A 19,470-nucleotide genomic window follows, 5' to 3' on the forward strand; every position below is an offset into this window, starting at 1 on the left:
GTATCAGCAGTGAAGAAATATTCTCTCTTCAAAAACTATCACTGTAACGTTCCCGAATTCTTCCTGATTGGAAGGAGAAAGTCGTGTTCTTTAACTACTTCTCTTCATCTCGATGAACTTGTGTTCTGCTTAATGGTTAAAGTGGGGGAAAAGAGGAGATACAAAGTGCTTTAGGTTAAGGTGCAAATTACACACAGTTAATGATGGTGTAAATGATTATAAGAAAAAGGTTACTCCACAGAAAGAATTGTGCTGCCTGGCCTGTTTTGTGCTATGTTCTCTTCTCATTACTTCAAAAGAAGTAAATGATAAAGTAGAAGGGGTTTTGCTCCAAATCCTTTTTGACAGAGCATCCGGGTTTCACGTCTCCAGATAAAGCTCAGTCTTTACAGTGCCTGGTTTGGGAACCTCATGTCCTGAAAGCCGAATGAAGAGGATCTACCCCAGCCAGCTCTCAATCTGTGCTATCCACAGCAAACAGGTCAGGAAAACATTATTTGTCTGAATTCCTAGTCTGGCTGGTCGTTGAGAAGAAGCAGATGGTACTAAATCAAGAAAAGAAATATTTCTGATTCCTATAGCGGTTCAGAGGACTTTGCCGTTACTGTCTTTTCCTCAGCTTCTTAGTTCATTTTCACCTTTAAGTTTTCAAGTGAAAAAGTGCTAAAAACTGTTGAAGGCAAAACTTTGCACATATTTTTGTAAACCACAAGGGAATACTGGATTTAAAATGTTTTTCGTCTTGCCAGTCTCGAAGGCCATTTCCAGTCTAGGAATACTGCTCCTGCATGTTCTTTCTCCCCTTTTTTCTTTCCAGGCTATTGTGCAGGTTTTGTCATTGCAGTATTCTGAAATTTGTAGATTAGAGCTAAATCATAGAATTAGAGCAGACTAAGATATGAGAAATATCTTACTTTGTGATTAAAAAGCATACTCAAAAAGATTGAGCTGTTCTGCTAAAGGAATGAAAGGCAATCTCTTGGTTTTCAGCATTAATAGTAGAGGTCACAACCTGAAATGTTACATTTAATGAAAAACTTGATATTTTTACTGACAGTTGTTTCCTTAATTAAGAAAAAACCAATAAAAATAAATTCATATCCCAGAATATCACATAAAAGCCCTTTATTAACACCTGTTTCAGCAAATATTTAAAAGACCATTTTTTACCAGTAAAACCTTTTTAGATCAATTCTTTCCACCAGGTCCTTTTAAATAGAGTTTTCATTTAAAATGGAAGTGCCACCTAAATAAATTTCTGCTCTGTAATCCTGATTCCTGAAGTGGGTGGCACTTAGGGACATAATAACAATTTTATATCCACATCCTATGTTTCTTTCTCAGGAGCAAATGATATCCTGTAGGATTATGTACAGCTGGTCAATATTTCTCTACCACAATGTCATGTAGCATGGGGAACACCGTGAATTACTGTTGGTTTTGACAAAGTATCTGTGCTGGGGGGAAAAAAATCTCCATCCAGATTTTTTGTGCTGTCAGATGTCTCTGAAAAGATTAAGTTGTACAAGTTCTAGGTTGAGTTCATTCGCCTGATAAGCAGTTTAAATATTACTGTGAAACCTCCTGTTAAGTAATAAGTAAGTAACTCCACTGTTAAACAAGTTACTTTTTCTTGGAGAATGAAATTTGACCGAAACTGAGATCTATGCATCAGACATGTAAGGATGAACAGTTACAGCTGAAGACATGGGACAAGAGGTAAATGAATACAAAACAAACCTTAAAACCTGGGACAAAGGACAAAACTTTGCAGCTTTGTTCAGGCCACGGAAATTCCACATGGAAAATAATTTAATCAAGAGTTTACATATAATTTTGTACTAGATTGTGAATAGCTTCATCCTTTGTAAGAACAGAAAATTAACCTGTATTTCAACAGTCACTTATCTAACATCGTATTGAGTTTATTAACTTGGGTTTAGAGGTCGAAAAAGGAAAACCAGTAGATGGACCCAGGTTCTAGAGTCGCCTTAGGCCTCCAGGACTGTTGGCTCCAGCTCTGACTGCAGGCTCTTCCAGACACAAGCCAGGTTTTGTTGCACGTTTGATCATCTTCCTGTCCACTTAGGAGAAGCCTCTAAATAGCATTAAAATTTTCAGAGTGGGACACAGTTCTACAGCAATCTTCTAGACTGCTTATAATAATAATAGTAATATAAAAAGAGAGAAAGGAAAAAAGAAGAGTAGCAATGGAAAGGAAGAAAGTAATCGGACTTGAGAGCTTTTAGAATCCAGAAACAGTCTGGAAACATCCTTCAGCTCCATGTGAGGGAAAAGGAGTCGTGAATCAGCTACTGAATGCTTTAGTGCAAGAACCAGTCACCTCCTTCTAATGCAAACAATAACATCTGATGTTTTGTTTGACTGAAGAGAGTTGTGGGCATTTAGCAGCCCCAAAGAGCACATCAAGAATCTGTAAGGATCAGCTGAGCTGTGGTCAAGATGCCAGATCAGTACAGTATATGATATCCTCCAAAAGCTGGTGGTAAAAAAAAATATAAGATAGAAGGACGGGAAACTTCACGTTTAATTTAACTGTTAAAAATTCAGTTTGGCTGTGACTAGCCTAAGTGACTTCAAGTAATAGCTCATCAATTCATAACTGAATTTTCTTTGGATAATCTCAAGATAATTTTGTTTATTTTAATTTGTATTTGTTTTGTTTCTGCAGGATTAATAGCAACGATTCTGCTAATTTTCTACAGCTTCTACATACATCTTCTGCCATGAATTTGTTGAAATTACAGACTCTAAAATCCTTGTGGACTCTGAAGCCTCCTGGTAGGGCTTTCCATGGACACTCCAGGCTGCTTGTCTCTGATGTGCATTCACAGTATGAGTCCATCAGGCGGGGCGAACAGGAAATACCAAAGTACTTTAACTTTGCAAGTGATGTACTGGACAAATGGTCTGAGATTGAAAAGGTAGATGATCTTTTGTGCAGATGAGATACGTTCCTTCAAATGAAATTTCAAATTAAGTTAGGTTTTTCTCTTTATCAAAAAAATCAGTTGCCAAAACCAACTTGTATTAGGAAATTAAACAAGATCTCATTCTTTCTTGCTTTAGTTCAAAAGTGTCTCTGACTCTTGGTGCTCCCTGTGTAGGTAGAAAAAACAATGGTAAGTCTCTTGTGACTTTGATTTAACCTCATAATGACTGTGCTTACTCCTTCTGCATACTATAATATTAGATATTCACATCATAAAAATACAGGTAACAATAGCATTGCATGCAAGGGAAAATTATCCCACAAATGTTTAATTGCCTTGCTCCAAAGAGGATTCTACATTTGCCCAGATGCCCTGTAGTTAGAGATGACTTAACTCCCCTCTTCCTGAGCAATCCAACTGGGAAGAGTCCTGGGATACCGTGTTGTCCTGCTGTTTTATTTTGTCCCCTGCCTGTGCTGCCTCTGTTTAACAGTATTTCACAACTCGATATCAGTATTATGTTTTGTAGAGGCATTAATGCTCAGCATAAGGCTTAAACTGAAATAAGATCCAGAGTAGAACTTGAGTCTGGAGACAACTGGGATTTGAGGTTCAGGAAAGGAGAATTTATTGGGGAATATCTGAGCTTGATCTATGGCAAATCTCGATCTCTTAAGGACAAGGGAAAAATAGTAGCTTATGTGCCTGTTGTGAAATACTTGGATCTTCCATAATTTGCAGATACTTCTGCATTGTGATTTCATGGTCCTTCAGAAGAAAAAATTTGGGGTTTGAATTCCCTGTGTTTTGTAGGTTGGAAAGAGACCTCCAAACCCTGCCTTTTGGTGGATAAATGGAGAAGGAGATGAAGTGAAGTGGAGCTTTGAGGAGCTGGGGTTCCTGTCTCGGAAAGTGGCCAATGTCCTGACTAAAGTATGCGGACTGCAAAAGGGAGACAGAGTTATTGTGATCCTGCCACGAATCCCCGAATGGTGGCTGGTGTATGTGGCTTGCATGCGCACAGGTCAGTATGTCTAAGACTGGTAAAGCTGATTGATGCAAACTGGTAGGGAGGATCAAGAATTTATATTATTTAAAACAGAAAAGTAATGTAGTAATCTAGTGAGTGGCCTAGCTATCAGTTATGCAGGCAGTCCTGAGGAATTTACACAAGGTGTGGTGCGACAGGTGGCCTGTGCAGCAGGCATGGAGATGGTAGAATATAGGCAAGAACCATGGACGTCACCAGGCAGGTCCACGTTTCATTCCTTACAGAAGACAACAGGCAGCCACCATACCCCATTATAAATGTTTGGCTTGGTAGTGCCAGGGCAAATTCATCTCAGAGGTCAGTTTGGGAGTAATTAATAGTTTAGGTTATTAGAAAATAATTAGATGTAAAAAATGCCATCCCAAACTAACTGTATTGCTCTTCCAGGAATTGTCTTAATTCCGGGAATATCCCAGTTATCAGCCAAAGACGTATTATATCGACTCCAGGCGTCAAAGGCCACGTGCATCATTACCAGTGACACGCTGGCTCCTGCCGTGGACTCAGTGGCATCTGAGTGTCAGTTTCTGAAAACCAAGTTAATCGTGTCCAAAGGCAGAAGGGAGGGATGGCTGAACCTCACTGACCTGTACAAGTGAGTATGAGATAGGGACACTGCAGTCGTGATGCAGAAAGCAGACCTGTTGCTCACAAGTGCACATTTACAACTATTCATTGTCTACAAGTACTCATCCAATGCCAAGATTAAGGTGTTAATCATGACTGTTTCATTGCTGGTCCCCATCAGAGTTGTTTACCTAACAGTGGTCTTGTTGTGGGGAGTTTCTACCATGTTCTTTAGGGGAATTCTGTCTTTGAGGAAGGTGTAACTCCATATAATAATAGTCTAACTTGGTGAAAAGCTTCTGTGAAGCTTATTTGGGGTAGGAGTTCTGCAATACGCAATACTTCATTACAGTTTGAAGCCTGTGTAAAGTAACCATTGAAGTTTTGATTGCATTCTCTGTTTTAAAGAAACCAATCTGCTGACCATTCCTGTGTCAAAACAAGGATTCAAGACCCAATGAGTATCTTCTTTACCAGTGGAACCACAGGTTCTCCAAAGATGACTGAACATTCCCAGGGTAGTCTTGGTTTCAGACCCCTTGTAAGTGAAAGGTATGAAACGTTTGAGACTGGGTCAACATGGGATAATTGAAGCTGTGTAGCAGAACGGATTAAAAAATTACTGAATAAGAAACACCAATGTATGGCTCCAGTTGTCCCTCTGAAATCGGACTAGAAACTCCACCAAATATCTAGAAGAATGGGATGATGCCCAGTATTTCCATTTTTCAATGAATGCCTCTTGCCCTGTCTTCAGAGTGGCTCAAAGGACAGCCATCAGCTGGGAATACTTCAGTGCAAAGAGCTGAGAGATACCATGCTGTTTGGGCTGCAAAAAGCTTTGTGGCATGTGTAGATGAGCAGAGGCAGAAGTTTGTTGGTTGCACAGATCACCTGGGTTCCTCAGCAGCCTCAGAATTGAAATAACTGGTGTCCAACACAGCACGCCCTATATTCCCACCTAGTGGCAAGTCACGTTATGAAATCCAGACTCCTCTCTTTCCCTTACTTTATCTTATGTTATGACTGATGTCATATATGTATGATATACGTGTGTGTATATATATATTTAAACAAATGTATAGTTAGGAACCTTTTTATCCTGGAGCTAGTTCATAAAATAAATGTATTCAGATTGCCTGGTGCCCATGTATCTTGTTAGAAATCTTGGGCTAGTTGTGGTTTGGGGTTGGTTTGGTTGGTTGGTTTGGGTTGTGTGTAGTGTTAGTTTTCTGTGTGTGGGTTGTGGGGTTTTTAAGCAAAAAAACACATTTTCTTTTCTTTCATTATTTTCCTCCTCTGTCAGGTACTGGTTGAATTCAACTCCCTCAGACGTGATATGGTGCATGGCAGACACAGGATGGATACTGGCTTCAGTGGGATCTCTTGTTGATCCCTGGATTTTTGGATCATGCGTCTTTATACATATGCTCCCAAAGATTGAATCAGCAGCCATCCTAAATGTAAGGAAGAGCTCATGGAGATATGTTAATCTGCAGAAAGAGCACAAAAAATAATTCTTAACAGCATCCACAGATTTCATGAGGGTTGTGTCCATAGTTATGTTCAAGATGGTGTAACCATTGCGTAAGGCCCCTTTTTGCATTTTTAATGTACACAGAAGGGGCCAAGCCTGTGGTTCATTCATACATTTTGCTCGTGGCTGGTAAGCATGTGAATGAAAATAATCCAGAAGCACCACTAACTGCTTGTCTTTTATTCTAGTGACTGTGAAAGTTGTATCAGCTGGTATTACTGCTGACTGAAACTGAAGTGTTTCCCTGCCCACGCCAGCCAAGATTAAAGTGAAAACCTCCCTGTAATGCAAACAGGGACGAGCTTATCTTGCCCGTACTCCAAGCTGTGTGGTCTGCGTGTCATGTAGACATGTTAGGGTGGGATTTTGTCCAATCAAATATAGTGTGAATCTCTACACCAAATGTAGGAGGGTTTCTTATTCAATAGAGAACATGTAGTGCTTTTACATGGGAAGGAGAGATACATTTGCTCCCTGTATCACCTGTTCACTGTACATCCACAAAGCAGTTTTTTGTCTGAGCTTCATATGTCCATCTTGTTTAACTAGACTCTCTGTGAATTCCCCATTGACATGCTGATTGGTGCTCCAACGTTGTTCCGCATGCTGGTGCAAAATGATCTCTCCAGGTATGTCAAGAAATTACTTTTACTACTGTTTAATTTACCCTAACTAAACTTTAGTGATCTCCCAGATCTAACTGCTTGACCCAAAATAAGGTAGTAATTTAGTTTAAAGTATCCTTCATAAAAAGACTGTCATACAAAATTTGTGTCTTTTGCTGAGTTTTGTGATCAAACACAGAGAAACTTGATGTTTTCCCTCAGAAATCTGAGACCTTCACTACTGAACTTGTGAGCAAATCCCTGAGGGTATGAAATTATGTTAGTTTCTTCATCATAATTTTCAGTTGCCACATTAATAGTCCATGTTTTGGGAAGGACTGTCATCCTGGAAAGTCCATGCAACATAACTGTGGAGTGCCCTGCAGCAGTTGTACATCATCCCACGCTCCAGTCTCACTGCCAGTCTTGCTCACTTGGGCTGCTGCAGAGGGACAGCGATCAGGGCCCTGGCTCAGCACATTGCTCTGTGATTAGTTACAGGCATGTCCTTAAATCCCAGATGATTTCCACAAAATTTTTACTTTATTTTTTCATGTGTGTTTGACTGCTGCTGCTCATATGTCTAGTGTTGAGTGCAGACTGATATCCTTGCTGTATCAGGAGACGAACAATCAGGAATCCTCTGATTTTCCCACTTCATGGGGCTAACTCTCCCAGTAAACTCTCCAGTAATGTTTGTTTATGGCTGCATGCGTTTTAGTGCTGCTTCTCTTGTGTTTTAACTCCCTGTGAAGGTACAAATTCATGAAGCTGAAGAACTGCATCAGTGGAGGAGAGCCACTCAACCCCGAAGTCATGGAGCAGTGGAAAAGCAAGACTGGGCTGGACATCTGTGAAGTGTATGGGCAGACTGAAACGGTACATCTATAGGATTGATATTCCATTAAAACTTTGTAATTCCTTTTTGCTTTACAATGCTTAAATGTTTGTTTTCAAAGAACATGGCCAGTTTCTTCCTTCATGTTTCTGCAAATGTTTCAGTAATCTCCTCCCCAATAACCTCTGAAGGAACACCCTTCCAACGTGGATTGCTGGGAGAAGATGTGCTCTAATCTATAGGTTTCCCTAAGCAAATTCCAAGTGAGAGTGACAGGCAAGAGGGCAGAGTTTGTATCTAAGGAGGAAGACTGGTTAGCAGAGTGTATGAATTCTTTGCAGAAAATGGAACAGGATTCTTTCAGACAGTTTCTTGATTTTGCTTATCTGTACCATACAGTACTGACACACAGAAGCCTGTGAATCTTAATTCCTTACTTTGTAATTACTCTGAGAAATACATTTAATGAATTGAATGTGAATGTAGCAATATTCTATGGCAAAACTTTGTTTTGATTTTTATTTTTACAGGGAGTAATCTGCTGTGTTTTTAAAGGAATGAAGATTAAACCTGGAACAATGGGGAAGGCAGTTTCCCTGTACGATGTTCAGGTTTGTTGGCTACTTTTTGGAGTCTTTCACAGGGTACTTTTGGTTGGTTGGTTTAGTGGTTTTGTTTTTCTCCGTTGGACTAAAATGTGTGCTGTTCTTCATTCTAGATCATAGACAAAAATGCTAACATTCTGCCTCCAGGACAACAGGGTGAAATTGCTATCAGAAGCAAACCTTTAAGACCACTTGGTTTATTCTCTGAATACGTAGTAAGGACTTTATTTTGTTCCGCATCACCACCAATCTCCCCAAAATATCTCCAATTGCATAGTGGTTCAAAAGACTGAATCTTTTTCACCAGTTTTTTATTTATTGCCAGAGTAATTTGTTTGTTTGGATTGGAGGACATTAGAAAAGGGAAGAGAAGAATTTGCTGAAGATTGAGTTAAATTTTTTAAGGAAACAACATGTTTTGGGGTTTTAAACCTATTTTATTTTATAGCAATGTCAGTACAATTCTTGAACATTCCTGACTGAACAATGAAGTTCTGGTGCATTCACTTTATGTGCATTGTAGCATAACATACAGCTAATGCATACTCAAAAATCTGACCTACTGTTTGTAAACCACTTTAAGGATAACCCTAAGAAAACTGCAGAAAGTGAACGTGGGGATTTTTATGTCACTGGAGACAGGGGGATTATGGATGAAGATGGATATTTTCGGTTTATTGGAAGAGATGATGACATCATCATTTCCTCAGGGTCAGTTTGCATGCTTGCTCTCTAAATCTGCCATTGTGTAATCTCACATGTTGTGTTCGGAGCTTCTCACATGGTATTCCTGTGATGAATGTTTTGACCTTTTGACTTAGAAATACTTGCTGCTGTTATCAGCTTCTCATAGACCTGCATTATCACCTTGGTGATGTCAGTGGTGTCTCTGTATCCATTTCCCCTACTACACCTCATCTGCTTCAACAGAGTGAGAACTTCCATTGGCAGAGGAGGGATTTTGATCTAGTTTGGTTTTTGACTAAAATTGAAGGACATCCCTATTGGAGTCAAAAAAAGCATTGAAACGTTTTATTTTTAACATGTTGAAATGAAACAATTTGATATTGTATGATATGATACCATGATGTGGCATCGGCTGGTGCTGCAGACCCCAGCTGTCAGGGTGGATGGAGCCGCAGGAAAGGAGAGAAATGGAGAGGTGTCCGCAGCCTGAGCAGCCCTCTGCCACGGGACCACTGTGAAATGCTCCTGCCTTGGAACACAACCAACTTTCCCACTCTGCCTAAAGTTTCTATAGTTGTTTTTTGTTGTTGTTGTGTTCTTTGGCTTTTGTTTTGTGTGGTTTTGTTGGTTTGTTTGTTTTCCTTCAATATGACAATTAAAAAACATTTTGCTCATTTTGGTTTTCCAGCTCATAAAACCAAATCCTACGTTTTTCTTTCTGTACCTAGATACCGCATTGGGCCATTTGAAGTAGAGAGCGCCTTGATAGAACACCCAGCAGTAGCAGAAACAGCAGTTATCAGCAGCCCAGATCCCCTCAGAGGAGAGGTAATGATGCTGAACAGTGATTGGGGAAGCAATATGTTTGTCTAAATATATAACTCTATAAAGCAGTTCCTACTTTACTGAGTAACCTGCAGCTCTAAGGTAGTCATGTCATAGATAATCCTACTGGGGGTGACAGGCAAAATCCCTTCCCATTTACATGCATTTGCTCTTCTGAAGTTCTTTTCATCCCAAGGGGGCTTTCTCTGTGGAGAACAGTACAGTGATGTTTACCTTTCCCAATCAGACTTTTTTGTTGTTAAGCACTTGTCTATACATTGAAATTGTATTTTCTGGCTTTCTTGGTGTAGCGAAAGTTGTACTGGAACTGCCCCAGCGTTAGTCTTGAGCTACCCATATGGCGAAAGCATAATCCTGTGCTGGGATGATATGGGCCTACTGTCCTCAGTGTGAACTTCGGAGAGAAACAAAATGTTCCTCAGCTTCAGGGAGAGCTCTGCGGAGACACCTCTTACCTGACCCCTGCCGAGAGGACAGAGCAAATGCTCTTGCTCTGTAATGAGGGCAGGAAAACTGTGCTTTCAACCTTTCCTTTTGCAGATACATGTGCAGAAGCTGGGCACAACCATTTCTTACATTGCACTGGTTTCTGTGTTCCTCCCTTTGTGTGTCATGACTCTGAGCAGTGCTGCTCACTGGTAACCTGTGTATCAGCTCTTACAAATGGATGGTGTCAGATCAATTTTATTGACCATACCTTGCAGGTTGTGAAAGCATTTGTGGTCCTGTCCCCCACCTTTTCATCCAGTGACCTGGAGAGCTTAACCCGTGACTTGCAGGAGCATGTCAAGAAAACTACTGCTCCATATAAATACCCTAGAAAGGTAAATGCCTCTGAGGAGAAACTTTAAACCAGAGCACCCTTCCATAAATCTTAGGAGAATTACTATTTGGATTTTCGTGATTCACCCAACAGTGGTAAAGTTTCAGCTAGAGCACTGGCTCCAGAAAATCTTTCCTGAATAACATTAGTTTACATTGTTTTTCATGTGTTGGAGTAAAGTGCTTGTTTAAATCTTTCGAGACTTCGTATGATATCCTAGTTAAGTCTGCATGTTCTAAGTCAGGATCACAATCATAGTTCTCCATTTTGTGTTTAATCTTAACCAAGTGCTCTTCGGTGACTTTAGGGTAGTACAGGACTGACTCTGGGTGAGCTTTTATCTACTGGTCCTCACAGGTAATAAGTAGGATGAAAGCCCAGGGGGATACCTCTGGTATTTCCCAGTCATCACAGCACTACAGGAAAAAAGCTACTAGTGGTGCTCGAGTTCACTTGTGCAGAACTTGTAGGAACTAAGGACCATTAAAGATACTGTACCAAAAACATATTTTTTATTTTCTTTTTGTCATTTGTCTCTGACATCTGATAGCATTTTGGTATTAATCCTTCTGTTACAGTATGTACATTACATCACTCAGTTTGGTTAGCTGGGAGGCAGCTACACAGGTGTTTGACCATCTAGGCAGCCAAAGAAATTGTTTTCACTGTTGGCACAAAGTGCTGCCTTCAATTGACTCGGACTCTTAATATATCCTTTAGGCAAGCAGCTTTTACTGATGGGAGTCCACTCAGATTTTCACGTATGCTGAGAGCCAGTCTTGGAAAACCAACTCTGTAGAGCATGCTGCATTGTTTTCTGTCTTTTTTTATTTAGGTGGAATTTGTCCAAGAGCTGCCAAAGACAGTCACTGGGAAGATTAAGAGGAACGAATTAAGAAAAAAAGAGTGGGGACGGAAGTAGTATTGTTTGGAATTTAACAGAACTTCTTTCTTTCCATTAACAGTATATAAATTTCTCTGACATCTGCCCTCCTTCTGATCTATTTTTGTTAAAAGCCTGAGCATCAAAAACTATAGAGAACACCAAGATGTGATGTTTGCTTCTGCGTGCAAAGCTTCTAATGTCAGTACCATGGTTTCAGTTCCTGAAGCACTACTGGGAAGGGGAACAAACCATACATCTCCGTTCTAGTCCTGAGTGTCTAGAAGTTCACCAGGATTTGGCTGGTGACCCATCTCTTTTGGACAGCATCCAAAATCAGTGAAGAGATACTGTTGATGTTGATTGTCTAGCTCCAAGCTGCAGAAAGAGCAGGTGTAGATTTGAGTGATTCATACGCTCTATCTTTAAATGCTTCTGCTTCCCAGAGAAGGTGGCAACCTTGCCATCCAGATCAAACCAGCAAAGCCTTTTGGTCTTTTTCCTAGATATGTGGTAAGGCATCAAGCACATTTTGAGGAATATTTTCAGTTCACTGGTGACTTTTGAAGTGCCTCCCTCCAAGTATGTGTGTTGAGCTGCCTAAAACACCTAATGTATGTGTATGTTGAGAAATAGCTATACCTGTGAGGGGAATCTTGGAGGAGACAAAGAGGCATCTAACTTGCTTTTGATTTCAGAAAAATTAGGGGTGCCTAGGCCGATTTGAAGCTCTGGCAATGGCTTCTTGGAATCCCAATGAGATCCTATACCTTGAAGCAATGTCCCCTAACTATTCTTCTTAAGACAACCATTAAACAAATGTGGCCTAAGTCACCTCTTTTCTTGACTGCTGTGAGGACATGATGTGGGTGTCCAGACACCAGTGAAGAATTCCTGTTTGCTGGGAACTCCATTGTGCTCACTGTAAGTAACTTAAAGGCACATTTGTGGAGCTCAATAAGCGATTACCAAAAAAAATTGTCCAGCATCTGGCTCAGGAACTTGTATTTCCACTGGCTTGAAAGAAATTTGATTGTAGAAAATTGCATTATTCATCTTAGTTTTTCTATTGAACATTATTCACCAAGTTAGTGATTGCTGAGTGCTGCCTTCCTCTAGCTTTCTCCTTTAGGTGGTAAAAGCTTTTATTGTTCTGTTTCCTGAATTTACATCTCATGATCCTGAAAAATTAGTCCTTCAGCTGCATAAGCATGTGAGAAAAAGTTGCTACACCTTACAAATGCCCCAGAAAGGCAAGTATTACTGCATTCTGAATATATAAACAGCTTCTTGTGATGCACCCTAGAATTAAAACTCTTATAATCAAACCTAAGAACCAGATTAAAAATGCAATTGGGTTATATTTTGGAATAATAGAATTTTGCGCTTTTTTCTGTCTTTGGCTCCCCTCAGTCTCTGCACAGGGTTCCAGCAACAGTGATGCAGGACTTGAATTTCCCTTCCCTGTTCCTGGGCAACAGCTTTGTTCTGGGAGATTAATTTTTCCTCTCCTAGATTCAGTTCAGAGCAGAGGGAAAACGTGTTGGACATTTGAAATGAAATCCCATTTTTGGAGTAGAATAACTAGAAATAGCATTAGATTTTTAAGTGCAATCATAAAAACATGTTGAAAAATGTAATCTAGCCACAATTTCAGAATCTGTTTCTTTTAAAGCACATTCAAATTTCACATGTAAGTACTTTTTAGCAAAGTAATCCACGTTGTCCAAAGTGAAGTAACCAGATTCTTCATGTAATCCATTTATAATGTGTAAGTAATAAATTTTTTAACATAATCTAATTATGACCTTGGGAAGTAGTTGTTTTTTAAGCATTCTTAAAAGTATAATCCTGGGGCAGATTATTGTGGTGGGGTACTGCTCTATGTGGGGCTATAGACAGACCTGGCTCGATTTTCCCCAAGCCCGGTGCTAGTGGTGTGAATCGCTCGCTACAGCAGGGAAGGTCTCGCTCAAGATTCCTCTCTGCTGCTGTCACAGCCTTCTCCATCTTTACATTGGGTCAGTCAGACTCCCCAGCGTGCTCGTGCGGTTTTGTAATGATACAAAACCTGAACTTGAGCAGAAAACAAATGAAGAAACAAAGAGGTGATCTGAAATGTTTCTGTTCGATCTGTGGGCAGGAGTCCCAGCTCTGCTGCTCCCTTTGAAGTCCAAGTTGTGCTCAAATTCAGAGGTGTGTGATTGTCCTGCACTGCTGATTTGAGGAATTACTGAGTCTCACAACTGGTGAGCTCTGTTTCTCTAAAATATACCTCGTTCTTTTTGTTGGGCACTGGGACTGTTGTGCTGCCTGCCTGCTGCATCCTCAAAAGAGCCCGTAGCTTTTAAAATCACAGGTTTGCCGCGGAAGACGAACAGAGCTTGGAATCGAGCTGTGTCACAGTGCTATGGATGGTTGTTATTTCTCTTTACAGAGGAGTCAGAGTTTGTTCGACAACTACCAAACGTGACCTCTGGGAAAATCCAAAGGAATAAACTAAGGAACAAAGGGTAGGGAAGAGCTCAGCTTTGCTGCTGAGATCCTGAGCAGAACATGCTCGTCCTGTTCCCTTATCAGTCTTACAACGTGCTGGACAACCTTCTGAATAAGAGTAGAAGATACCAATTATTGTTCTGGTGCTTTGGGGATGTTTCTAAAGCAATACATTCCCTATAATTTTACATGTAGGTGGGAGAAACTATTTTGAAAATAATGATAAAAGAAGGGAAATCAGACTTGCCTTTAGCTTTTGCCTTTATTTTTATATGTGTGTTGTTATCACTGAAAGCCACAAAGTATGCAACTATGTGTCAAATGTTATTTTGTGACAATGTTTTTTAAAATAATTGTTGATGATCAGACTTCCAGCTTCCGCTGGTGCTGGGTTACATATAGTTTCAGGATTAAATACAATCAAGTATTTCCTGGACTGGGTAGTCAGTTCAGACTGTGAGATACTTTCATAACAGTCAAGCACAGTTACGTGGGTACGGGTGCAGCAGAGGTTTAGATCATCCCTGTTAGGTCACATCTCACATTTCTTGTTACCCCTCTGTAGGACCTGCACCTCGCACAGTGCTGCTACAGCACAACCTGTGTACTCTCTATTCTTGCTTCAGAAGATGTAAGTAGTAGTTGAACTCTGTGACCGATGCTGTGTTTACTGGGAGCACAAAAACACCTGTGAACCAAAATAACCCCAGGGTTACTTATCTCAAAATTTCCTGGTTCTGCTGTAAACCCACTATGCTGTACCCATGAGCACACCTGCTGTTCTATTAAGAGCCTGGGAAAATAGCAAACGTGCTGCGTAGTAAAGCTGTTGGTGACCTTTCAGGACAACTAATTGAGTTGTTAACTGGCACACAAATGCAAGTCCCAGGGGAGGTTGTGCCAGGAGGGCTCTGCAGGTGGATCTCACCTCTTTCATACCCTTAAGCTCTGAAATGGATATTGCTTTGCTTTCCAGCTACAAAGCACGTAATTGCCTGAGGTCAAAAACAAAGACAAAACAAATACACAAAATGCTGCGTCCGTGTAGATTACATCAATTTAAATGGATCTGAACTTGCACTGCTGAAAGCAGGGGATAGGTGAAAATTTATTTATTTAGGAGCAGAATTAGACCTCAGATGAAAAATAAACCCCACTTTCTGGAGTATCTGCATCCTCAGAGTGTTACATTTTTTTAAGGAAATTACAAAAGCAACTGAAAGGAGGTGGGTTTGGTTTTTTTATTAATCAGTCCTTTGGAGATTCATTCCACGGAGTCTTTAGGCTGCCTCCTGTCCAAAGTGGTGTGCTTGAAGTGAGCAACAGATCTGTCAGAGAGGAACTGCATCATCTGCCCTGGGTGGCTCTCTGTTACACTGCTGTCAAGAGCTACTCTGAATTCTACTTTCTGGGACCAGGTAGTAACATTTGGGGAGCAAATGGGAAACTTCTCTGTATTTCGTTGCTACTGCCATGAAAATCACTGGTCAACTGTTTTTCTCCAAGTGTGCTGGTGGAAGGCTGCTACAGTACGCTCACTTTTTGAGGGTATTCATACTTCTTATTTGTTTGCTCTAGGATTTAGAGGACAAATTAGGCTAACCCATCTGTGTGTGTATCGTCCATCATTATTGCACTGAATAATGGTTAATGACATTTCCAAACAGTAGCAGCTGTGTTGTCTGCCTCAAAATGCATTTACGTGGCGCAGGCAGCCAGCGGGATGTCACTGGAGCTGCTGCTGTAAACCCGAGTGCTCTGAGGAATTTACCTTGTTTTACCCGGGGAAAAGGGCCAAATCGGGCCGCCTTGCAAACTTGTGAGCAAACTCACTCATCGATTTCAGTCTCTCCACGTTGGGTTGAAGACAGCCTCAATGCCCTCTCGTGTACATGTGTTAGAAATACCTTGTGTTCGGTGTCACTGTGTGTGTATGTTACATGGCTCAAAAGCCCCTTAGCAGCCACAGTGAAGTGAGGAATGGGTGAAGTTATTGCAACGTGGAGCGAGCAGGTGGAAGATATTGTGCCCTGTTACAGAGGTGTAAAGTTCCTCAATCCCTGACCCAAACACTCTAGCTCTGAATCTCACTGTATGTGCTCCTGAAGTGTAAATTGAAAGAACTGAGCACTGCACTGTGTTTTTCTCCAGGTTTCACTGGGAATTTCATGTGGTTATCATTGCCCTGTCTATTTTAATTTCCCTGACTGAGTACATGGGCTTCCAGGCACCTTAAGACAGTTACCCTGGCTCCCAGTCTTGGTTGAAAAATAGTAAGAGGAGAAGCAGAACCAATTAAATAGCAGACAGATAAGAAAAATGGGGTCATTCCCTTTTCAGATCATCTTAACATCAGTAAACAGTGTCACTTCAGACAGTCTGCTGTGTACCCTTTTTTAAAAGTGTTAAAATGAGAGACAGGTAGCCTATAATTACTTCAGCTTTGAGTGTCTGCTTTTTCAGAATATCATATGGGATTTACCAAGCTGGGGAGGATCATCTCGTCACAGTGAACTCTACATCAGTAGGTTGGAGGAGCTGGCTCCAAGTCCGCAGTGAGACACAGAAGACAGGGAGAGGTTGTACACCACTTGTGCAAAGACACTGACTCCACATTGGACAGTTTACTTCTGAGTAATTTCAGAGCTTGCTTTCAGTTTGCAAAATTGACTTGAAAGCTTTCAGATAACCCTAACACACGGCAATCCAGTGGTTTTCCTGGAAGATTGGCCATTGATACCTGCAGAGATTCCACACATGGGCTCTAACAGCCTGGTTCTGCTTCTCTATGGTCCATTACTGCCATGGCTGCTGGCTGTGTTTGTTGTTTCTAGCAGCATCTCTGGCTGGTTCCTGGCTCTGATCCTTAATTATACCCTTATTGCATCTATATAGAATAATAGAATAATTTAGGTTGGAAAAGACCCCTTTCATTCCTATACACAACACTCTCACTGTGTAGGAATGGAAGGGGCCAACAAACCCAGCTCTTTGGTGGATAATTAGGAAAGGAGATGAAACAAAATGGAGATTTGAAGTGCTGGGCTTCCTGTCCCAGAAAGTGGCCAACGTGCTCTCTGGCCCACGTGGTCTGCAAAGAGGAGACAGAGTTTTAATGATGCTGCCCCAAATCCCAGAGTGGTGGCTGCTGAACGTGGCTCGTGTGCAAACAGGTGAATTGTATCATTCCTAATGGTCTGTAAACTGTTAATTTCTATGCTGAAAGTTGGTTAACAATTCATTGAACAATGAAATTTCTTATTTGACTTTGTAGCTTGAACATTTGACAATCAAAGGTGCTGACAGAGCCAGTCTCTTATGGCTGATAGAATTACCTTCATAATTTTTCTTTCGCTTTCTGTGGTTTGTGTTGTGTTAAAACAACGTGGTTGTCTTCAGTCCGTTTGATTTACCTTCAACAGACTTAAGCTCAGGCTGATAGCATTTACTGCCCCCAGATTCTGCTTTCTACTTAAATTGTGACTGGAGCAAAGGATCTTGTAGCAACAGAAGCTATTTTGCACTTCAGATCTGCATATCTGTAGTCAAGCTCAGGGGTGTGGGACTTCTTTTACATTCTTCTCATTTCTGTATTGAATGATGCTGGTATTCAAAAAATCAGGAGAAGCTATGAAGTGATCAGGACTGAAAGTGAAAAATACCTTAAAAATTTCCCATTTTATTGTACTTTCTGGTGTTATCATCATCCCAGGGACAATACAACTGACAGCAATGGTTGAATGTTCCTATGGAAGCTTTGGTTGGGGTTGGAAGGTAAAGTATTCAGATGGTTATGCCTTTACAGCTCTGAAATGTGAGGCAAACAGAAGAGGTTTTCTATGTGATAAAATTATGATAGATGATGAAGGTCCCCCAATACTGTATGTGACATTTCTTTTGGTCCCCTTTGCTGAATTGTACCCAGGAATCAAGGATCTTGTTCGATTATGGTATACAGCTCCATTTTAGAAACTACTGAACTGTTAATCTAGGCTGAATAACGTATTTAAATAAATTAGTTAGGATGCCATTTGATTTCCTTTACCTTTACCATCAGTATAAAGGCTAGGCAAAAGGCATTTCGTTGAACTCTTGAGTTTTGGATGAACTTTACCATGGCTTTCTAAGAAAACAAACACACACACACATCAAACACCACATATTTTTTTAATCTCTGCTTGCAGACTCCATTGTATCTGCCACCTTTGTTCTGGGTGAATTTGACTCCCTCAGGCATCACGTGGAACATGTCAGACCCTGCTTGGGTAAAGGCAGCTATAGGGAGCATTTTTGTTCCATGGTTCTGGGGCACATGTATTTTTGTACATGCCGAGAGAAATCTTAAATGTAAGAACACCATGCTCACAATGACCAGTTACTCGTATTTCATGTTGTTTTCCAGGTAGGCCACAAAACTAAGCTTCTCAGGTTTATGAGATTAGCTGTTTTAAGGCGGCATAACCACAAGGTGATTGTTCTTTGAATAGGAATATAATACAGGAAGGATTTTTCTTGTGTGACTCTTGGGCACAGGATATTGCCACCTGCTTACAATCAGTAGGAGTTACTGGTATTACTTAAACCTCTCCCCTACTTTGTTTCACTATTGAAATGAAAAATGAACTAAATAACATGTAAATTAATGTTTTAATTATACTGGTGTGACCCTTAAGAAAGGCAAGTCCGTACTGGAAAACACTAAAGCTGTGAGATTGGCTTTTCAAGCCATTCTGAGTTTTAGTCTAACACAGAGCAAAGAGTACTGTTGCCAAATGGCTCAAAGCACCTATGTGGAGAAGTGAACATTCCTAACATGGGAGTTATTTGGGGATTTTAATCCCATTTCATTTCCTTTCTAAAATGGTAGTTGCTAGTTTGGTTTTCTATCTTGTGTAAATATCTTGGCTTTGGAAATACCCATTTGCAATGTGCATGAGGTTTCACGTCTCTGCACAAAATGAAGTTCGATAGTAGAGGCTGCTTTATGCATGATGTGGCTGGAGGGAAGGCTGGTGAATGAGTCTTCCTCTTGCTTTTCTTTATCCCCGCATGTCCCCCTTTCTGAGCAAATTTTCAGTCTTAGCTCTGAGTGACTGTGAATCATCTGCTGCTGTTAATAGGTGAGAAATAAAGATGTATTAGAAAACAGGTTCAGCTGAGCCCTGCTTGTATGAATCTTGAAAGCCTCAAGATTTAGGAATTAATGTGTTAACAACAAATGTTCAGTAAGTGCAAGTTATGAAAAATCAGAAGTAAAAATGTGGACATGTTGAAGACTGCAGCATAGGCAGCATCTGAATGTCAGACATAGGCCTGAAAAACAAATGGTAGCTGTTCAAGTTTCTTCTGAAGACCTGGAGGTCCTGTGGACACACAGATGAGTGAGAGAGAAAAAAAATGACAGAACCCCCATGAGTCTGTCTTTGTCCTTAGTGACGTCAGTAGGCTGTCTTGAGTTGTCATCACTGACATCAGGCACCAATAAACATTCACTGTTGGCCTTTGTGTCTGGTCTCAAATGGCTTTTCCTGTGTGATCTAGATGTTGCTGGTTTTAATCCACATAAAAAGCTTTAAAA

At 40.6% G+C, this 19,470-nt stretch overlaps 1 protein-coding gene across 3 annotated transcripts; it reads left to right on the forward strand.

The window, feature by feature from the left end:
- Positions 1-263: 263 nt before the first annotated feature.
- Positions 264-13,197, forward strand: LOC136108660 (acyl-coenzyme A synthetase ACSM4, mitochondrial-like). 3 transcript variants are annotated; one of them, XM_065850710.2, is made up of 14 exons: positions 264-481; positions 2,693-2,945; positions 3,768-3,978; positions 4,393-4,600; positions 4,981-5,124; positions 5,879-6,035; positions 6,659-6,738; positions 7,470-7,593; positions 8,083-8,163; positions 8,271-8,372; positions 8,741-8,868; positions 9,573-9,672; positions 10,395-10,514; positions 11,349-13,197. In XM_065850710.2, the coding sequence occupies exons 2-14, from the start codon at positions 2,748-2,750 to the stop codon at positions 11,433-11,435; spliced, it is 1,740 nt and encodes a 579-aa protein (XP_065706782.2). In that variant the 5' UTR covers positions 264-481; positions 2,693-2,747; the 3' UTR covers positions 11,436-13,197. The 3 variants fall into 3 exon arrangements, with proteins under 3 accessions (XP_065706782.2, XP_071671236.1, XP_071671237.1); XM_071815135.1 differs by lacking the exon at positions 264-481 and adding an exon at positions 1,627-1,719; XM_071815136.1 differs by lacking the exon at positions 264-481 and adding an exon at positions 2,030-2,051.
- The last annotated feature ends 6,273 nt before the right edge of the window (positions 13,198-19,470 follow it).

Source organism: Patagioenas fasciata, chromosome 15 (assembly GCF_037038585.1).
Source record: "Patagioenas fasciata isolate bPatFas1 chromosome 15, bPatFas1.hap1, whole genome shotgun sequence".
Classification (NCBI taxonomy): Eukaryota; Metazoa; Chordata; class Aves; order Columbiformes; family Columbidae; genus Patagioenas; species Patagioenas fasciata.

Coding starts and splice junctions, on each gene's coding strand:
- LOC136108660 (XM_071815135.1), top strand. CDS start 1,667: ATGCATCAGACATGTAAGGATGAACAGTTACAGCTGAAGACATGGGAC. Junction 2,946..3,767: donor AATGGTCTGAGATTGAAAAG/GTAGATGATCTT, acceptor TGTGTTTTGTAG/GTTGGAAAGAGACCTCCAAA. Junction 8,164..8,270: donor TTTCCCTGTACGATGTTCAG/GTTTGTTGGCTA, acceptor TCTTCATTCTAG/ATCATAGACAAAAATGCTAA.